Here is a 14,590-nt window from a genome sequence, read left to right as displayed (position 1 = left end):
AGTCACAAAACTCCGTATCAGCTGTCACAGACTTCACATTGAAACCGGACGTCATAACCGCACTCCCCTAGAACAAAGTATATGTAGACATTGCAATTTAAATAGGATAGAAGACGAGCAGCACTTTTTAGTAGAATGTAGTTTATACAACGAAGAGAGAGCTGCGCTTTATAAACTTATTCAATGTAGCTTTCCCCATTTTATACATCTTTGCAAAGAGGAGCAATTCATATTTCTAATGACTTTAGGTAAACCCTCTATTATAAAACACACCTGTACGTATATTTACAATATCACCAAGAAGCGAGAAGAGGCCAAATTAACGTAATCATTAGATTAGTGTTAGCTTATCATTGTAATGTATATATATGTACTTTCAAACTGTTATGTTTTCTGTTGTGACCTGTACTAAACCCAGTGGGTATGTGTGTACAATAAAGGTCTTCATTCATTCATTCATTAACCAATGTTGTCCTGAAGCTGACAGTTTTTCTCCTCCTCCTCCAGACCAGGGCAGTCCTGAGGATGACAGGGGCGCGCCACTATGCCTCCAGCTCTGCGGTGAGTAGCAGAGGAGCTGATGTGGGACTGAAATGTGGCTGTGTAACAGTGGGGATCAACCTCCACTAACTGACCAGTCTAACTGGTCCGGACCTTTTAGCCTAGTGGTTAGGTTAGCGCATTGAATTCCCAAGCCGTGCGGATCGGGATTTGGCGCGGCTTCTAATCCCGGGAGTGGCGTACTCGCCCATTTGGGTTTTTACAGCTGTACTAGGCCAGACGCTACATTCCCCATTGGAGTCAAGCATAAGACGCACTAAAAGGAGACCTTGTGAAAATACTTACTTAAGTTCAATCTCGAAAATTCTTCTCCACCACAAAGCCACAAGGGCATACTAGTACTTGATAACCATGCAAAGAAAATGGGGTATCAACCAGTTCGAACCACGAGCTACCGGAAGTCAACAGACCTTACCTTTGACCCAGTTTCTACTGTGTTCATCCGCTCAGGGCAGCCCTGACCCAACCACTCCCACATGTCCTTACGCCAACTAAACTGTTGAACTGAACAAATTTTGACCAAAATGGGAAAGCGAGGAAAGGAAAGGTTTTCAAGGATTTTGAGTTGGCAAGAAAGGAAGGAGCCACAGTCCTTAGCACCAGATATAAGCAGTGGTCCACTGTTCATTGCAATAAGCGCTAGGAGAATTTTCCCGGTACAACAAACCTGTAAATACTGTACATAGCATCTGATTTATCTGTCACTACCACTTTCACTTTCTTTCCTAGCATTGCGTCTAACCATACTGTTCATGTCTGACTCCAGCCCACAACAAAACTGTTCATCAACGGCCGCATGGTCGAGTCACAGGCAACAGAGTGGATCGACGTGCACAACCCTGTAAGTATGGCACTTTTACGGTGCTTCTGAGAAAAGATGGCTGTGATGCAAAAGATTAGTTAAGTTATTGATGTTAGCAATGGACAAGAGCTAGGGGAATGTCCCTGGTACAATGAACCTGTAAATAACTTTGTCTTCTCTGTCACGACCAGTGGAAGTTAAGCTCAACTGTTCACTAAGATCATTGAGCTAAACTAGTTTGAGATCACTTCAACCTAGCCTCTACCAGTCTCCCCGGGTCGCTAGGAAAATAGTAGAAATTGGCCTAATAGAGTCAACTGTATGAAGGAAGTCGGCTACGGAGAGAGGGTCCAATAACTGCGGATGGGAATGTTATCCTCCATAGCCAAAGTCCCCCGGCAAATGTTCTCTCTATTTCCGACGCGGTTAGTCTGGTAGAGACTAACTTCAACCCCTGCTTCTCCTATTGGGTTGGTTTGTCTTAGTGAGCAGTTGAGCTAATCATTATAGTCTTGATCATTGTATTCATGTAACCCGTAACCTTGAGTGGCCTTGGGTCACAGCTTGCAGTGGCCTTCAGATCTTGTTACCTGGTGACCATTGAGTAAAACAAACAAAAAACTTTCCCTTTCTGCTGTAGGCGACTAACGAGGTAGTGACGAGAGTTCCCAAGTCGACCCAGGCGGAGATGCAGGCCGCGGTGGACGCTGCGAAGGCGGCCTTCTCGTCCTGGTCCGAGACAACCATCCTCACACGTCAGCAGGTCATGTTCAAATTCCAGCAGCTCATCAAGGAGAACATGGTGGGTACCGGGTTGTTAGTTTGTTTGTCTGTTTGTTTGTGTGGCAGTACAGTGAACCACTGTCACTTTACAAATGTATTACTTTTTCATCATCATCATGTCGGGCGGGTTGCCCGGACTAAGTCAACCCTCTTCCTCCAGTCGCTACGGTCCGCCATTAAGTGCTCTAGGTCTTCGGCCCTCACCCCTACGTCCCCAGCAAGTTGGTCAGTGTAGGTCTGTCGGGGTCGCCCGACACAGGAGTGCCCATGAGTTGGTGTCCAGAGTAGGAGTTCACTTACAAGCTCATCTTTGTTTCTATAGCTATGCCCTGCAAACCTAGTCCTTCTCTCTCATATGGTTGCTGATACAATTGGTAACATGCCATACAGTTCTACTTTAGTCGGGTGGTGTTTCCAGGATTTGTTGAGCACAGCTCGTAGCATTACTTTTTGCAGGGACTTAATTTTGTGGTGGGAGGGTAAAGGAGCTTTTTGTGGTCTTTTAAGATTGTGGTTGAAACAATTCTGTAGTACACAGTAGCAATAGAACCATAAAGCGCACATTCCTGCTATCATGAGTTCACAGTAAAGAGGTTACTGCAAAATCCACGAGAGTAAAACAACTGCAAACATTTCAAAATTTGCAGTACATCCTGGTATAACAGACCAATTTTCTGAAAGACATCCACTTTTTTTGCAATGACTTGACTTGACTTATGTCGAGTGTCAGTCCTCCTCCACCACTCGAACCACTCTGTCAGCCCAGAAACGTCTGTCCTCCATTGCCCTGATAGAGTAGAAATTAGATGTATATTGATTATTGTTGTCAAATTCATCCTGTGATGTGATAAATGTTTTTCTTTCCCTGTAGTCGGAACTTGCCAAGAACATCACCACAGAACAGGGGAAGACTCTGGTGGATGCAGAGGGAGACGTGCTCAGGGGACTGCGTAAGGGGCTTTTTAACCTTCTCCCTGCTGCCTAACCCCATAAGCAATACAAATTTGGTGCCGAATGCCAAACCATAGCAGACTGAAGATTAAAGATATTGCAAAAGCCTCTGAAGCCTCTGGAATAGAAATAGTTGAATCCTGGACAAAGGGAGAATCCTAGATATTGAACTGTGAGAGTTATGACTCACTACAAGCAAAAGTCGTCACAGATATGTGTTGATGATTCTCGAATCTTATGGAATAAACAACCTGCAGATGAAGCTTGCTGATTGCCTCAGCCTCACTTCCAAACTTCTCCATATGGTTGCTTAGCAACTGCATCAGATATTGGCAAATGGAGGAGCTTGCTAGCAGGCTTCATCCTTGGTGTGTTTACTATGATGGGATCCTACTATAGGTTTCATCTGGCCTCTGACCAATTGAGAACAAAGGCAGAGTATTTGGTAGACAGGGATATGAGTAGACAGTCCCCAAAACACTGCAACGTTTGGGGTATGATATGAGAATGAAATATTAAGTTGGAGTCGAAGTTGGAGTCTGTATGACTAAGAAGTATCTGATGTTCTGATGTTTGTTTGCTACATGTTACTGTCCCCAGAGGTGGTCGAGCACTGCTGCAGCATCACATCGCTTCAGCTGGGGGAGACCATGGCTGGCATCGCTAAAGACATGGACACCTCCACGTTTCGGCTCCCCCTGGGGGTCACAGCTGGAATTACACCGTGAGTGGGCTTTAGTTTTAGATGTCTATGAGTAACACAGTAATTATTACAGTCGGTTTGAGGATGTCCACTACTATTTGCCTACAGTAATGATGAAGAGTAACCTGTGATTTTGTCGATATAAGCGATGTGTTAGGGAGGAAAAATTGATTTTGGAGATGATTTAACTTGCTTTTGATACTACGATAGTTTCGAAGCTTATAATTTTTGTGCTTTGTGGATTTCAGATTTGCCTGCTTGACATTTGCTCTGTCTGGTAATGCAATTTTATTTTCCAGGTTCAACTTTCCTGCCATGATTCCACTCTGGGTAAGTTTAACATGTTTATAGAGGCTAGCTTTGTTATGTACTGTTTACCAGTTGCCAACTATCCTTGCTATTACCTACTAACCTAACTGGACATCAACTAAACTATGGTCAATTGTGTTTGTGGTAATCATCAAAAAGAGGAGGAGAATTTCCAAGGTACATCAAATATGCAGTTTTGTCAGTAAGCTAAGTCCGGTGCCCTCCCCAGACGTTTCCCCACAGTTTGAGGGAACACCAGTGTCGAGGAGCCTTTGAGTTAGAGTGTAAGGCTGTTCTTGTTATTAGGGTTGTGTCGATTGTTGTCTGTGGGTAAGAGTAAGGGTTGTTGATTGTGTGTTACCTGCTATTCTTTTCAATGGCCACAGTGTGTGGAAACACCTGTATGATAAAGCCTTTGGGTTAGAGTTTATGGTTGTTGTTGTTTATTGTTGTTGTTTGTTACCCCTGTAGATTTCCCCATGGTGGCAGTTTGCGGTAACACCTACATAATGAAGCCATGGAGTGGCTTGTTGTTGTTGATTGTCGTTAGTGTTGTTGTTTACTGCAGATGTTCCCCATGGCGGCGGTTTGCGGGAACACCTACATAATGAAGCCGTGGAGTGGCTTGTTGTTGTTGATTGTCGTTAGTGTTGTTGTTTACTGCAGATGTTCCCCATGGCGGCAGTTTGCGGGAACACCTACATAATGAAGCCATGGAGTGGCTTGTTGTTGTTGATTGTCGTTAGTGTTGTTGTTTACTGTAGATGTTCCCCATGGCGGCGGTTTGCGGGAACACCTACATAATGAAGCCATGGAGTGGCTTGTTGTTGTTGATTGTCGTTAGTGTTGTTGTTTACTGCAGATGTTCCCCATGGCGGCGGTTTGCGGGAACACCTACATAATGAAGCCGTGGAGTGGCTTGTTGTTGTTGATTGTCGTTAGTGTTGTTGTTTACTGCAGATGTTCCCCATGGCGGCAGTTTGCGGGAACACCTACATAATGAAGCCATGGAGTGGCTTGTTGTTGTTGATTGTCGTTAGTGTTGTTGTTTACTGTAGATGTTCCCCATGGCGGCGGTTTGCGGGAACACCTACATAATGAAGCCATGGAGTGGCTTGTTGTTGATTGTCGTTAGTGTTGTTGTTTACTGCAGATGTTCCCCATGGCGGCGGTTTGCGGGAACACCTACATAATGAAGCCGTGGAGTGGCTTGTTGTTGTTGATTGTCGTTAGTGTTGTTGTTTACTGCAGATGTTCCCCATGGCGGCAGTTTGCGGGAACACCTACATAATGAAGCCATGGAGTGGCTTGTTGTTGTTGATTGTCGTTAGTGTTGTTGTTTACTGTAGATGTTCCCCATGGCGGCGGTTTGCGGGAACACCTACATAATGAAGCCATGGAGTGGCTTGTTGTTGATTGTCGTTAGTGTTGTTGTTTACTGTAGATGTTCCCCATGGCGGCGGTTTGCGGGAACACCTGCATCATGAAGCCGTCGGAGCGCGACCCCGGCGCCACCATGATGCTCGTGGAGATGGCGACAGAGGCGGGGCTTCCTGACGGGGTCGTCAACGTCATCCACGGACAACACGATGGTATCAACCAATCACCAATCAATCAATCAATCAATAAATCAGTAAACCAGTCAGCCGACCAAAAAGTCAGATCAGTCAGTTAATGGCACAACGGATGACTAATTAGTCATTGAGTGTACATTAATTTAGTAAATGAAAAGGATGTTTTTATACCTTGTGAACCACAGCTCAGTTCAGGGCCCATGCCAGGTATTCTGCGCAGTGTTGTGTTGTGTTGTGTGAGATTTCAGAAACCTTTTTTTACCATTATCAGTATGACCTGAACAGTCAGTTAGTTAGCCTACAACTTATAGTATCATACTGATAGAGCCTGGTTTTCCGACATGCCCTGCTCGCCATCAACCTGTTCCAGTGTCCACCTGTTCAGGTGTCCACCTGTTCAGGTGTCCACCTGTTCCGGTGTCCACCTGTTCCGGTGTCCACCTGCTCAAGTGTCCACCTGCTCAAGTGTCCACCTGTTCTAGTGTCCACCTGTTCAGGTGTCCACCGTTGCAGAGGGGTGGTGTCCTACCGTGCGGGGGATGTTGTATTAGCCAGGGAGAACAAACCCTGCTCCTGTATTGTGACACACATCAGGCTAACCCCATGCCTGCTGTTGTCCAACCCAGGAGCACACATGCAGCACTTAGTTTTAATCAGTTTCAATGTAGCCCATACTATTTATTACTAGCACCGGCATTCATACTTACCTTGTCTGCAGTTGTATTTATAAGTTGCTAGGTGGTGCTCTTATTTGTCCTTGCTCTGCTTCTTTGCTGTGACACACTGTAGGCTGAGGTGGTGCTAGCTTATGTTCAAAATCAAATGAGGAATACTCATCTTACATAAAGTAATCATTTGACTTTGAATTAAAACTTAAGATTCTTAGCACTTACCACCGAATGTTTCTCTGTCTTTAAGCGGTGAACTTCATCTGTGACAACCCTGACATCAAGGCCATCTCCTTCGTCGGTTCGGACCAAGCTGTGAGTGTCTTAACTTACTGTACTGCTCTTGTCTTTGATTACTTAAGATTAAGAAAGACATTAGAAAGATGAGTCTCTGACAAATCTGTCTTTGGGAGCTTTTGATGGAGCTGGTCAGATTGAAATTGGAAAGTTAGTTCTTCTTTCCTTCATCGAATTTGAAGTGTAATACTTTTTGGGTAGCTGATAGTGCAATGCGGCTTCACTATGACTCGCTCGGAAATGTACTAGAAATGTGGACTGTCTAACAAAAGTACTTCTATACCTCTCGAAGTGAGGAACTTAAGAAAGGTGCAGTGGTGTGGAAAGAAGCATGCTTCTTCAGAAGATCTTAAGAAGTAGTTTTTTACATGTATAATAATGTAAAAAAGTGAGATAATAGGACTTTAAATATTGTGCTGCTGAACTTTTGAAAAAGTCTTTCCAAATTCAGAAATTTGGAGAATGACTTTCCAAATTTAAACTGGCTAGTTTTTTTGTGTTTTTTTCATTTACTGCCCACTTGAAGAAAAACAACCTTTGATTAACTAGAATATCTATACAACATCATACAACAACCTGACAGATCGTGTGTGTGTTTTCTCCCTGTAGGGCCAGTACATCTACGAAAGGGGATCCAAGAATGGGAAGAGAGTTCAGTCCAACATGGTGAGTTGTCAGCTGTTTCTGCATGTTTCCTTTTGCAGTTAATTTTGTATAAAGTTGCCACACCTGTAAAGTGTATAAAAATTAAAGGAGGTAAAAATAAACTTATTGAAAACAAGGTTAAGCAGTCATCCTCGGTTGAGGTGAAGCATGATCCATTTTCAAGTAGCTAGTACCGACTTATAATTATAGTGCAATGCAGATTTGCTACAGCTCATGTTTTCAGCCAAGCACACCGGGTCACCCCTCCTCTTCACCATAAGTGTGTTGGTTCTTTAATTTGCAGAGGTTTGACACCTGAAGCTCCCTCATACATGTTGACTTACATTTTGTAAGCAATTACATTGTCAATGATCTGTCTTCAACTTACAGTACTATGGTGTCCCACTGGCATCATATTTGTATTGGCAGTATTGGGCAACAAGATGTTCATGCCATAATTGGAAAAAGAAATCCTTTTGATTGTGTTGATGTTGTTGATGTTTTGTGTGACAGGGAGCGAAGAACCACGGAGTGATCATGCCGGATGCTAACAAGGAGAACACACTAAACCAGGTAGGAACGTCAAGTGGGCTGCAGGGGTCATCACAAAGGTCAAACAGCCTCTCTAGGCAACCAGGTTTTGTTTGAGGCAGCTAGATCATATATAAAAATCGCCTTGTGAACAGCTCAAGTTTGTCACAAATTAGACTGAAATTAGGATTTTCCATAGCTTGTTTGTGTTTAAAATACTGTCATATCGCTGTTTTTATCATAGTTGTGTCTTTAATGCATGATATATAAAAATTCATAACGCAAGATGATAGGACATGTGGTTTTGAAGGACTGCTAGTGGAAATCACCATTTAAGATCTGGGCAACCCATATCATTTCCCAGGTACCCCAGTTTGTAGCTATGGCCGATACAGAATCTTGCAATTGGTGTCAAACACCAACCCCTGGTTTTCCGACATGCCCTGCTATCCTACCGTGCGGGGGATGTTGTATTAGCCAGGGAGAACAAACCCTGCTCCTGTACTGTGACACACGTCAGGCTGAGCCCATGCCTGATCATGTTCAAGCAGGGAGCGCACAGAACTTAGTATTAACCTTCTACCTGCTGCCTAACTCTGTAACCAATAGGGAATTGAGTGCTTAACAATTCTTCAGTGTGCTAAAGGTTAATAAGTCCAAAGCATTCATAGAGGTCGTCAGTTTGAATCCCAGCTGTTGTCAATCATCCAACATGCACACTACTGGAAAGGGTTGCAATCCTTAGGCTAAGCCGGGGTCCACTGTTCATTGTACATGTCTAAAAGAGCTAGGGGAATTTTCTTGGTAAAGTGAACCTGTAAATAATGTACATAGCATCTGTGTTCTCTGTCGCGACCATTGCAAGAGTATCTCATCCGTTCATTGAGCTGTAAATACTGTACATAGCGTCTGTCTTCTCTGTTACGATCAGTAAAAGAATGCATGTGTAGCTCCCCTTGTTCCTTAGGCTAAGCTGGTTCAAGGTCAGCGCTGCATGGCGCTCTCCACGGCCGTGTTCTAACCGTGCTGTTTCCTCCCCTGCAGCTTTGCGGCGCAGCGTTCGGAGCGGCGGGCCAGCGCTGCATGGCGCTCTCCACGGCCGTGTTCTAACCGTGCTGTTTCCTCCCCTGCAGCTTTGCGGCGCAGCGTTCGGAGCGGCGGGCCAGCGCTGCATGGCGCTCTCCACGGCCGTGTTCTAACCGTGCTGTTTCCTCCCCTGCAGCTTTGCGGCGCAGCGTTCGGAGCGGCGGGCCAGCGCTGCATGGCGCTCTCCACGGCCGTGTTCTAACCGTGCTGTTTCCTCCCCTGCAGCTTTGCGGCGCAGCGTTCGGAGCGGCGGGCCAGCGCTGCATGGCGCTCTCCACGGCCGTGTTCTAACCGTGCTGTTTCCTCCCCTGCAGCTTTGCGGCGCAGCGTTCGGAGCGGCGGGCCAGCGCTGCATGGCGCTCTCCACGGCCGTGTTTGTCGGTGAGGCGAGGGAGTGGATCCCGGAACTCATCGAGAGGGCCAAGCAGCTCAAGGTCAACGCTGGTAAGGGTTTCTATTATCTGGTACGATATTCAGGAATAATAGTTTCTTCAGGTTGGTATATCACTGGATAGCATAGTTTTTTTTACACTCAACCAAGTGTTTAAACCTAGCGGTAGAACAAGTTAGCATTGCCCTGAGCGATCCAGTTGTTTGGTCACTTGAATTCTGAGGAAGACTCACAGCAGTAGGACAGTCAAAAATTCAATGTGCCAAGTTTTTGTGTAGAACCAAAGTTTTAACTCTGTACCATGGTTGTCTCCATTACCCATCCCTCCGTCCTTGGACAGAATTTGCTTGTTGAGACGGAAATAAATTTCTTCCTGTCTGTTAAAAAAAATCTGAAGGAAATTGATGAAATTGTATTCTTGTAAGCTTGAAATGACAGATATAACGACAAAAATTAACAACATGGGCCTACTGACAGTGAGTGGGACAAAGGACATTTAAAGCTGGAGACAGCCCTGCTATATACTACTACCAACACAAGCGAGGTTTCATGCTAACAGACCCACGTTGTGTCCCCCGTGTGTAGGTGACCAGCCGGGGGCGGACCTGGGTCCCCTAATCTCCCCCGAGGCGAAGCAGCGTGTGTGTGACCTTGTGTAGAGCGGGGTGGGTTAGGGTTAGGGTTTCATGCTAACAGACCCACGTTGTGTCCCCGGTGTGTAGGTGACCAGCCGGGGGCAGACCTGGGTCCCCTGATCTCCCCCGAAGCGAAGCAGCGCGTGTGTGACCTGGTGCAGAGCGGGGTGGACCAGGGCGCGGAGCTGCTGCTCGACGGGCGTGACATCAAGGTGCCCGGCTACGAGAACGGAAACTTCGTGGGACCCACCGTCCTGCACAAAGTGGATGTGAGTGGGCTCATTGCTGTATCTGGGGAAATTCATGTACATGTATTATTAGTTACAATCATTTAATTAAAAAGTTTTAACAGCAAATCAAGATAGAACCTATGTGATTTAACAGTCTACAATTTATACTCTTTATCTGTAACTCGTGCCCCTCCACTTCGACTTTGTTGAAAAACGGCCCGTGTGGCTGAACAAGCATTCAAAGGAAAATAAAGGCTTTGACTTGACTTGACAAAGATAACTGCCCATGAGCATTGAGAAGAACAATGCAGCAAGGCCACTCGCATTTCAAATTTCATGTTATGTTTAGAGGCCATTGGACTTGCTGAAGAAGCACACCAAAAGATGAAAAGCAAAGAATTTTGTTTCCTGCAACAAATGGTTATTTGCACTGTTTTGGAAAAAAATATTCAACCAAAACCTCTCCACGAAGATACAGGCGTCTGATGACATGAGCACCTCTGACCCACTCCCAAATGTCACATACCAGAAGTGAATTGTCAGAGTTTCTAAAGAACTTCAAAAACTCAGTAGAAAATTTAAGGAACGGTCTTTCAATACCAGTTGAAATGGCTATCAGTAATTTTTCTTGTCTCCTTTGCCCGCCTCCAGCCAAACATGAAGTGTTAGGAGGAGATAAGAATTTCACAGTCAGAATTCGCAAAGAACATCAAAAGACTCAGTAGAAAATGTGATGAGTGGACTTTCCTGATGTTGAGAAGACAGTTTCGAATTTGACTGTCATTAATTTTTCATGTCTCCTTTTCCCAACACCAGCCAAAGATGAAGTGTTACGAGGAGATTAGAACACCAAAGAGTCAGTACTGAGTAGAGTGTAATGAGCAGACTTTACTGATACAGTTTCGAATTTGACTGTCATTAATTTTTCCAGCCGAACATGAAATGTTACGAGGAGGAGATTTTCGGCCCTGTGCTGGTCTCCATGGAGGTCGACACCCTTGACGACGCCCTGGAGGTCATCAACTCTAACCCCTACGGCAACGGCACCGCCATCTTCACGACCAACGGCGCCACGGCGCGCAAGTTCACTCAGGCTGTGGACGTCGGACAGGTGAGTTTGTTTGATTAACAGTAGTGTTGCGTACCGATGCGGCACTGTGTATATGGTCCAAATACCGATCTACAGGCACTGTGCCGACATAGATCTACACTAAGTATATACTTTTTATGTCTTAGACATGTAAACCATACCATAAAACCAAATATTTAGCTCTGGAAAAAAGAAAATAATGAAAGTTTATTGCAAGTTCTAATAATAATGTGGCATTGACATCTGCTGATCAGCACCATCCTTTATTTGAGATTCTCTCGCCAAGTGTTTTTCTGTTTTGTTTTAATAAGCATTCTGTCGAGTTGTCAACAGAAACCGTTCATCAATGTTTCTATCAGTACAGTATTGAAGCATATGTATGATTCTGTCAAACAACGTGCTGTCCTGCTCGGTGTATTGCTGAAAGTGAAAACATAATATTATGATGTTGCTGTTACCATTTTACAGTAACCATAACCATAATGCTAGTATAACCCCCCATTCCCATGCCTAGTACATCTGTTGAATATGAGATTTGTCTATTGAACTGAGCACTACTCCTGATCACATACTGTATCAATATAAACTCGGACTGTTAAGTATGGCTGTTGTATAATAAAGGTCCTATCCATTCCCCCCCCCCCCCCCAGGTTGGAGTGAACGTGCCCATCCCAGTGCCCCTCCCCATGTTCTCCTTCACAGGATCCCGCGGATCCTTCAGGGGGGACACCAACTTCTATGGCAAGGCGGTACGTAGCCATGGCAACCTCGTACTCATAGCAACCTTGTAACCACAGTAACCTTGTAGCCATAGCAACCTCCTATACATGGCAACCTCCCTGTATTGCCTGGAATGTAGAACAGTCAGGATTCAGCTTTTGAAATCATTCTTGTCGCAATTCCTTCAAATTCGCAATTCCTTCAAATTTTACAAAAAGTAAGTCTTGTCCATAATTACTCATTGTTTATTTGATCAGCTGTCGTTCCATCTTTAGTAGAAATAAGGCTTATTGAGACTTCTTCAGGTGATACATTGTTAGAAGAGTAATGGCTCTGGCATCTAGCCTGAGTACCAGCCTCCGTAGTGACCGCTGGCTCAAGAAAAATTCACTTGCTAACCACGTCCGTGGCATCCACGGTGGCCCTCTTCCCCACAATCATGTCCAAAAGAGTTTCAGTCCACTACTGGTGATCACACCCCTCTCTAGTCGAGTGGATATTCTAACTAGACACTTGTGTTGTTGCTAATTAGACACTTGTGTTGCTGTTCCTGCAGGGGATCCAGTTCTACACGCAGATAAAGACGGTCACGTCGCTGTGGAAGGAGTCGGATGTGTCGCACACCCGGGCCGCCGTCGCCATGCCGGTCCAGAAGTAGCCTTCCCCCGGAGTCCCAGACAGAAACATCTTTTCAGCACTGATCATGAAGTAGTGACCATCGCAGAAACTACTCCCAAGCAGAGGAATGGCTGCTGATGATTTTTGACGCATTTTTAGGTGTTTTTGTAGGGCTTTCTATTTTGTCCCGTACAGGCTGGCGACATAAGGGAAACAGGACCAAATAGAAAGCCTGACAGAAACGCCTTAAAACATGTCAAAAACCAGCAAAAGCCACACCTCCACTAGGAGAGTATGCAGAAACGTGCTGGCATTGCTGAACCACCTTTTATAAGAGAATAAACACTCTGTATGGATTAGCAGAATCAACGAATCACCCACAATGATACAATACAAGTGATGCTGTATATGGATTGAAACAATTTGCTACATGTATGTCTCGAGTACTGTACGTTGGAGAGATTGTCGTAAAGTTAGAATCGCTAACTCGTTCTGTCAGAGATAACTGAGCATATTTTTCTAGCTGTCCTTATCCGTGTCCCGTTCAGGAAATGTTGATCACTTGAAACTATTGAATCAGAATCTTACAGCTGTACAAGGAAAACTGCACAGGAGGGTCAAAAGGTCAGGTTGTAGGTTGTAGAGGTCAGTGTTGGGAGTAATGATGACTGTAGCACCTTTCACCTGCACCACCCCAACTGGGTGTCCCTGAAACAACACTAAGTCTTTACCGAGGAATGGTGTTCTCTATTGTTAGTTACTAATTTCAAATTCCTGTGTGGAAGTGTGCTATTCTACAGGTCATAGGTTAAAATGATCAGCTGCTAATCATGATTCAATTGATTATAATCTTCGTATATTAAAACAGATAGAATTTGGTAAGAAATGTTGACTGGTTTGATTTTTGTTAAGTCACCCTAAGTATTTTTTGGGGTTGTCGGTGCATTACATCATCACCATGTCGGGCGGGTTGCCGGGACTAATTATATAAGTCAGTCCGCCATTAAGTGCTGCATCACAGTTTGCCAATATACACAGTACAGCATTGACAATAACATCCTCAGTGCTACAAAGCAGTATGGGTAAGGGGGTGAAGTCAGCCATCTCTGATGTTCTGTTCTGTGTCCTGTCTTAAAACTGTGATTTTCATGAAACCAATCCCCCCCCCCTCTCCTGGATAGTGGGCACATCCGTCGTCCTTCCACTCTTACAGAAAACATGACAAGCAGACTGTTTTATTTTTGTATCAAATATTTTGCAGGTAGCTTTATTTTGTCCCGCCTCCCTTCCTTCCAGAGGAATCATATAAGTTTTTACACAAAAAGAGAATAACAGTCTCTACACAGAGGACAATCTACCGGTACTTTTCTGTTCAGTGAAGAAAAGCCCTATGCATATATTCAAGTGCGTATGTGTTGCGCATTGACATTTTTGGGTTTAAGTAAAGTTTGCGGGGAAGAAGTTGTTTTCTACTTCGACCCACCGTTGTGCAGCCGAGTTATTGAACCAAAGAAATGACTTCTTAGCAAACTTAACCTAAACCAAAAACATGTTAATATGAAACTCAGGCGGACTTGTATATACGCACAAGTGTGAGGGGGGCTTAACCACTTTATAATATCTTTTAACAATTATACAAGTAGTCAGGAGGAAGTTTGCATCAAGAAGTTGTTTGGCAATTTTCATCAAACCAGCAGATACAAGCATCGGATATGTATGGTTGTACTGGAACGTGTACCATAAATCTTCAAATATTCGTGGTGGTTTTAATTTCGCGATGACGTCATTTCTAATGTCAATTTATTTACTACTGTAGTACAGAATTGTTTCAACCGGAAACTTGAAACATAGCGGAAATATCCTTTTCCCTCCTGCCGCAAAAATAAAACTACCGCAGAAGTAAAAGCACTTACAGTATCTACTGTTTGAAAGGCTTGCTACTTGCTGGGCACTTTGTAACTGTGTTGCATCATCAAGATTACCCTGAATGAGTTGC

The 14,590-nt window shown here is 44.4% G+C and overlaps 1 protein-coding gene across 1 annotated transcript; it reads left to right on the top strand.

Annotated features, from left to right (window-relative positions):
• Nucleotides 1-506: 506 nt before the first annotated feature.
• On the top strand, nucleotides 507-12,671 carry LOC136434055 (probable methylmalonate-semialdehyde/malonate-semialdehyde dehydrogenase [acylating], mitochondrial). Its single transcript, XM_066426735.1, has 15 exons — nucleotides 507-561; nucleotides 1,328-1,402; nucleotides 2,004-2,165; nucleotides 3,018-3,096; nucleotides 3,698-3,821; nucleotides 4,100-4,130; nucleotides 5,554-5,701; nucleotides 6,602-6,666; nucleotides 7,258-7,314; nucleotides 7,807-7,866; nucleotides 9,225-9,354; nucleotides 10,024-10,205; nucleotides 11,098-11,277; nucleotides 11,907-12,005; nucleotides 12,533-12,671. The coding sequence occupies exons 1-15, from the start codon at nucleotides 526-528 to the stop codon at nucleotides 12,632-12,634; spliced, it is 1,530 nt and encodes a 509-aa protein (XP_066282832.1). The 5' UTR covers nucleotides 507-525; the 3' UTR covers nucleotides 12,635-12,671.
• Nucleotides 12,672-14,590: the final 1,919 nt, after the last annotated feature.

This window comes from Branchiostoma lanceolatum, chromosome 4 (genome assembly GCF_035083965.1).
Source record: "Branchiostoma lanceolatum isolate klBraLanc5 chromosome 4, klBraLanc5.hap2, whole genome shotgun sequence".
Taxonomy (NCBI): Eukaryota; Metazoa; Chordata; class Leptocardii; order Amphioxiformes; family Branchiostomatidae; genus Branchiostoma; species Branchiostoma lanceolatum.
This window is presented reverse-complemented; position numbering and strand designations above follow the sequence as displayed.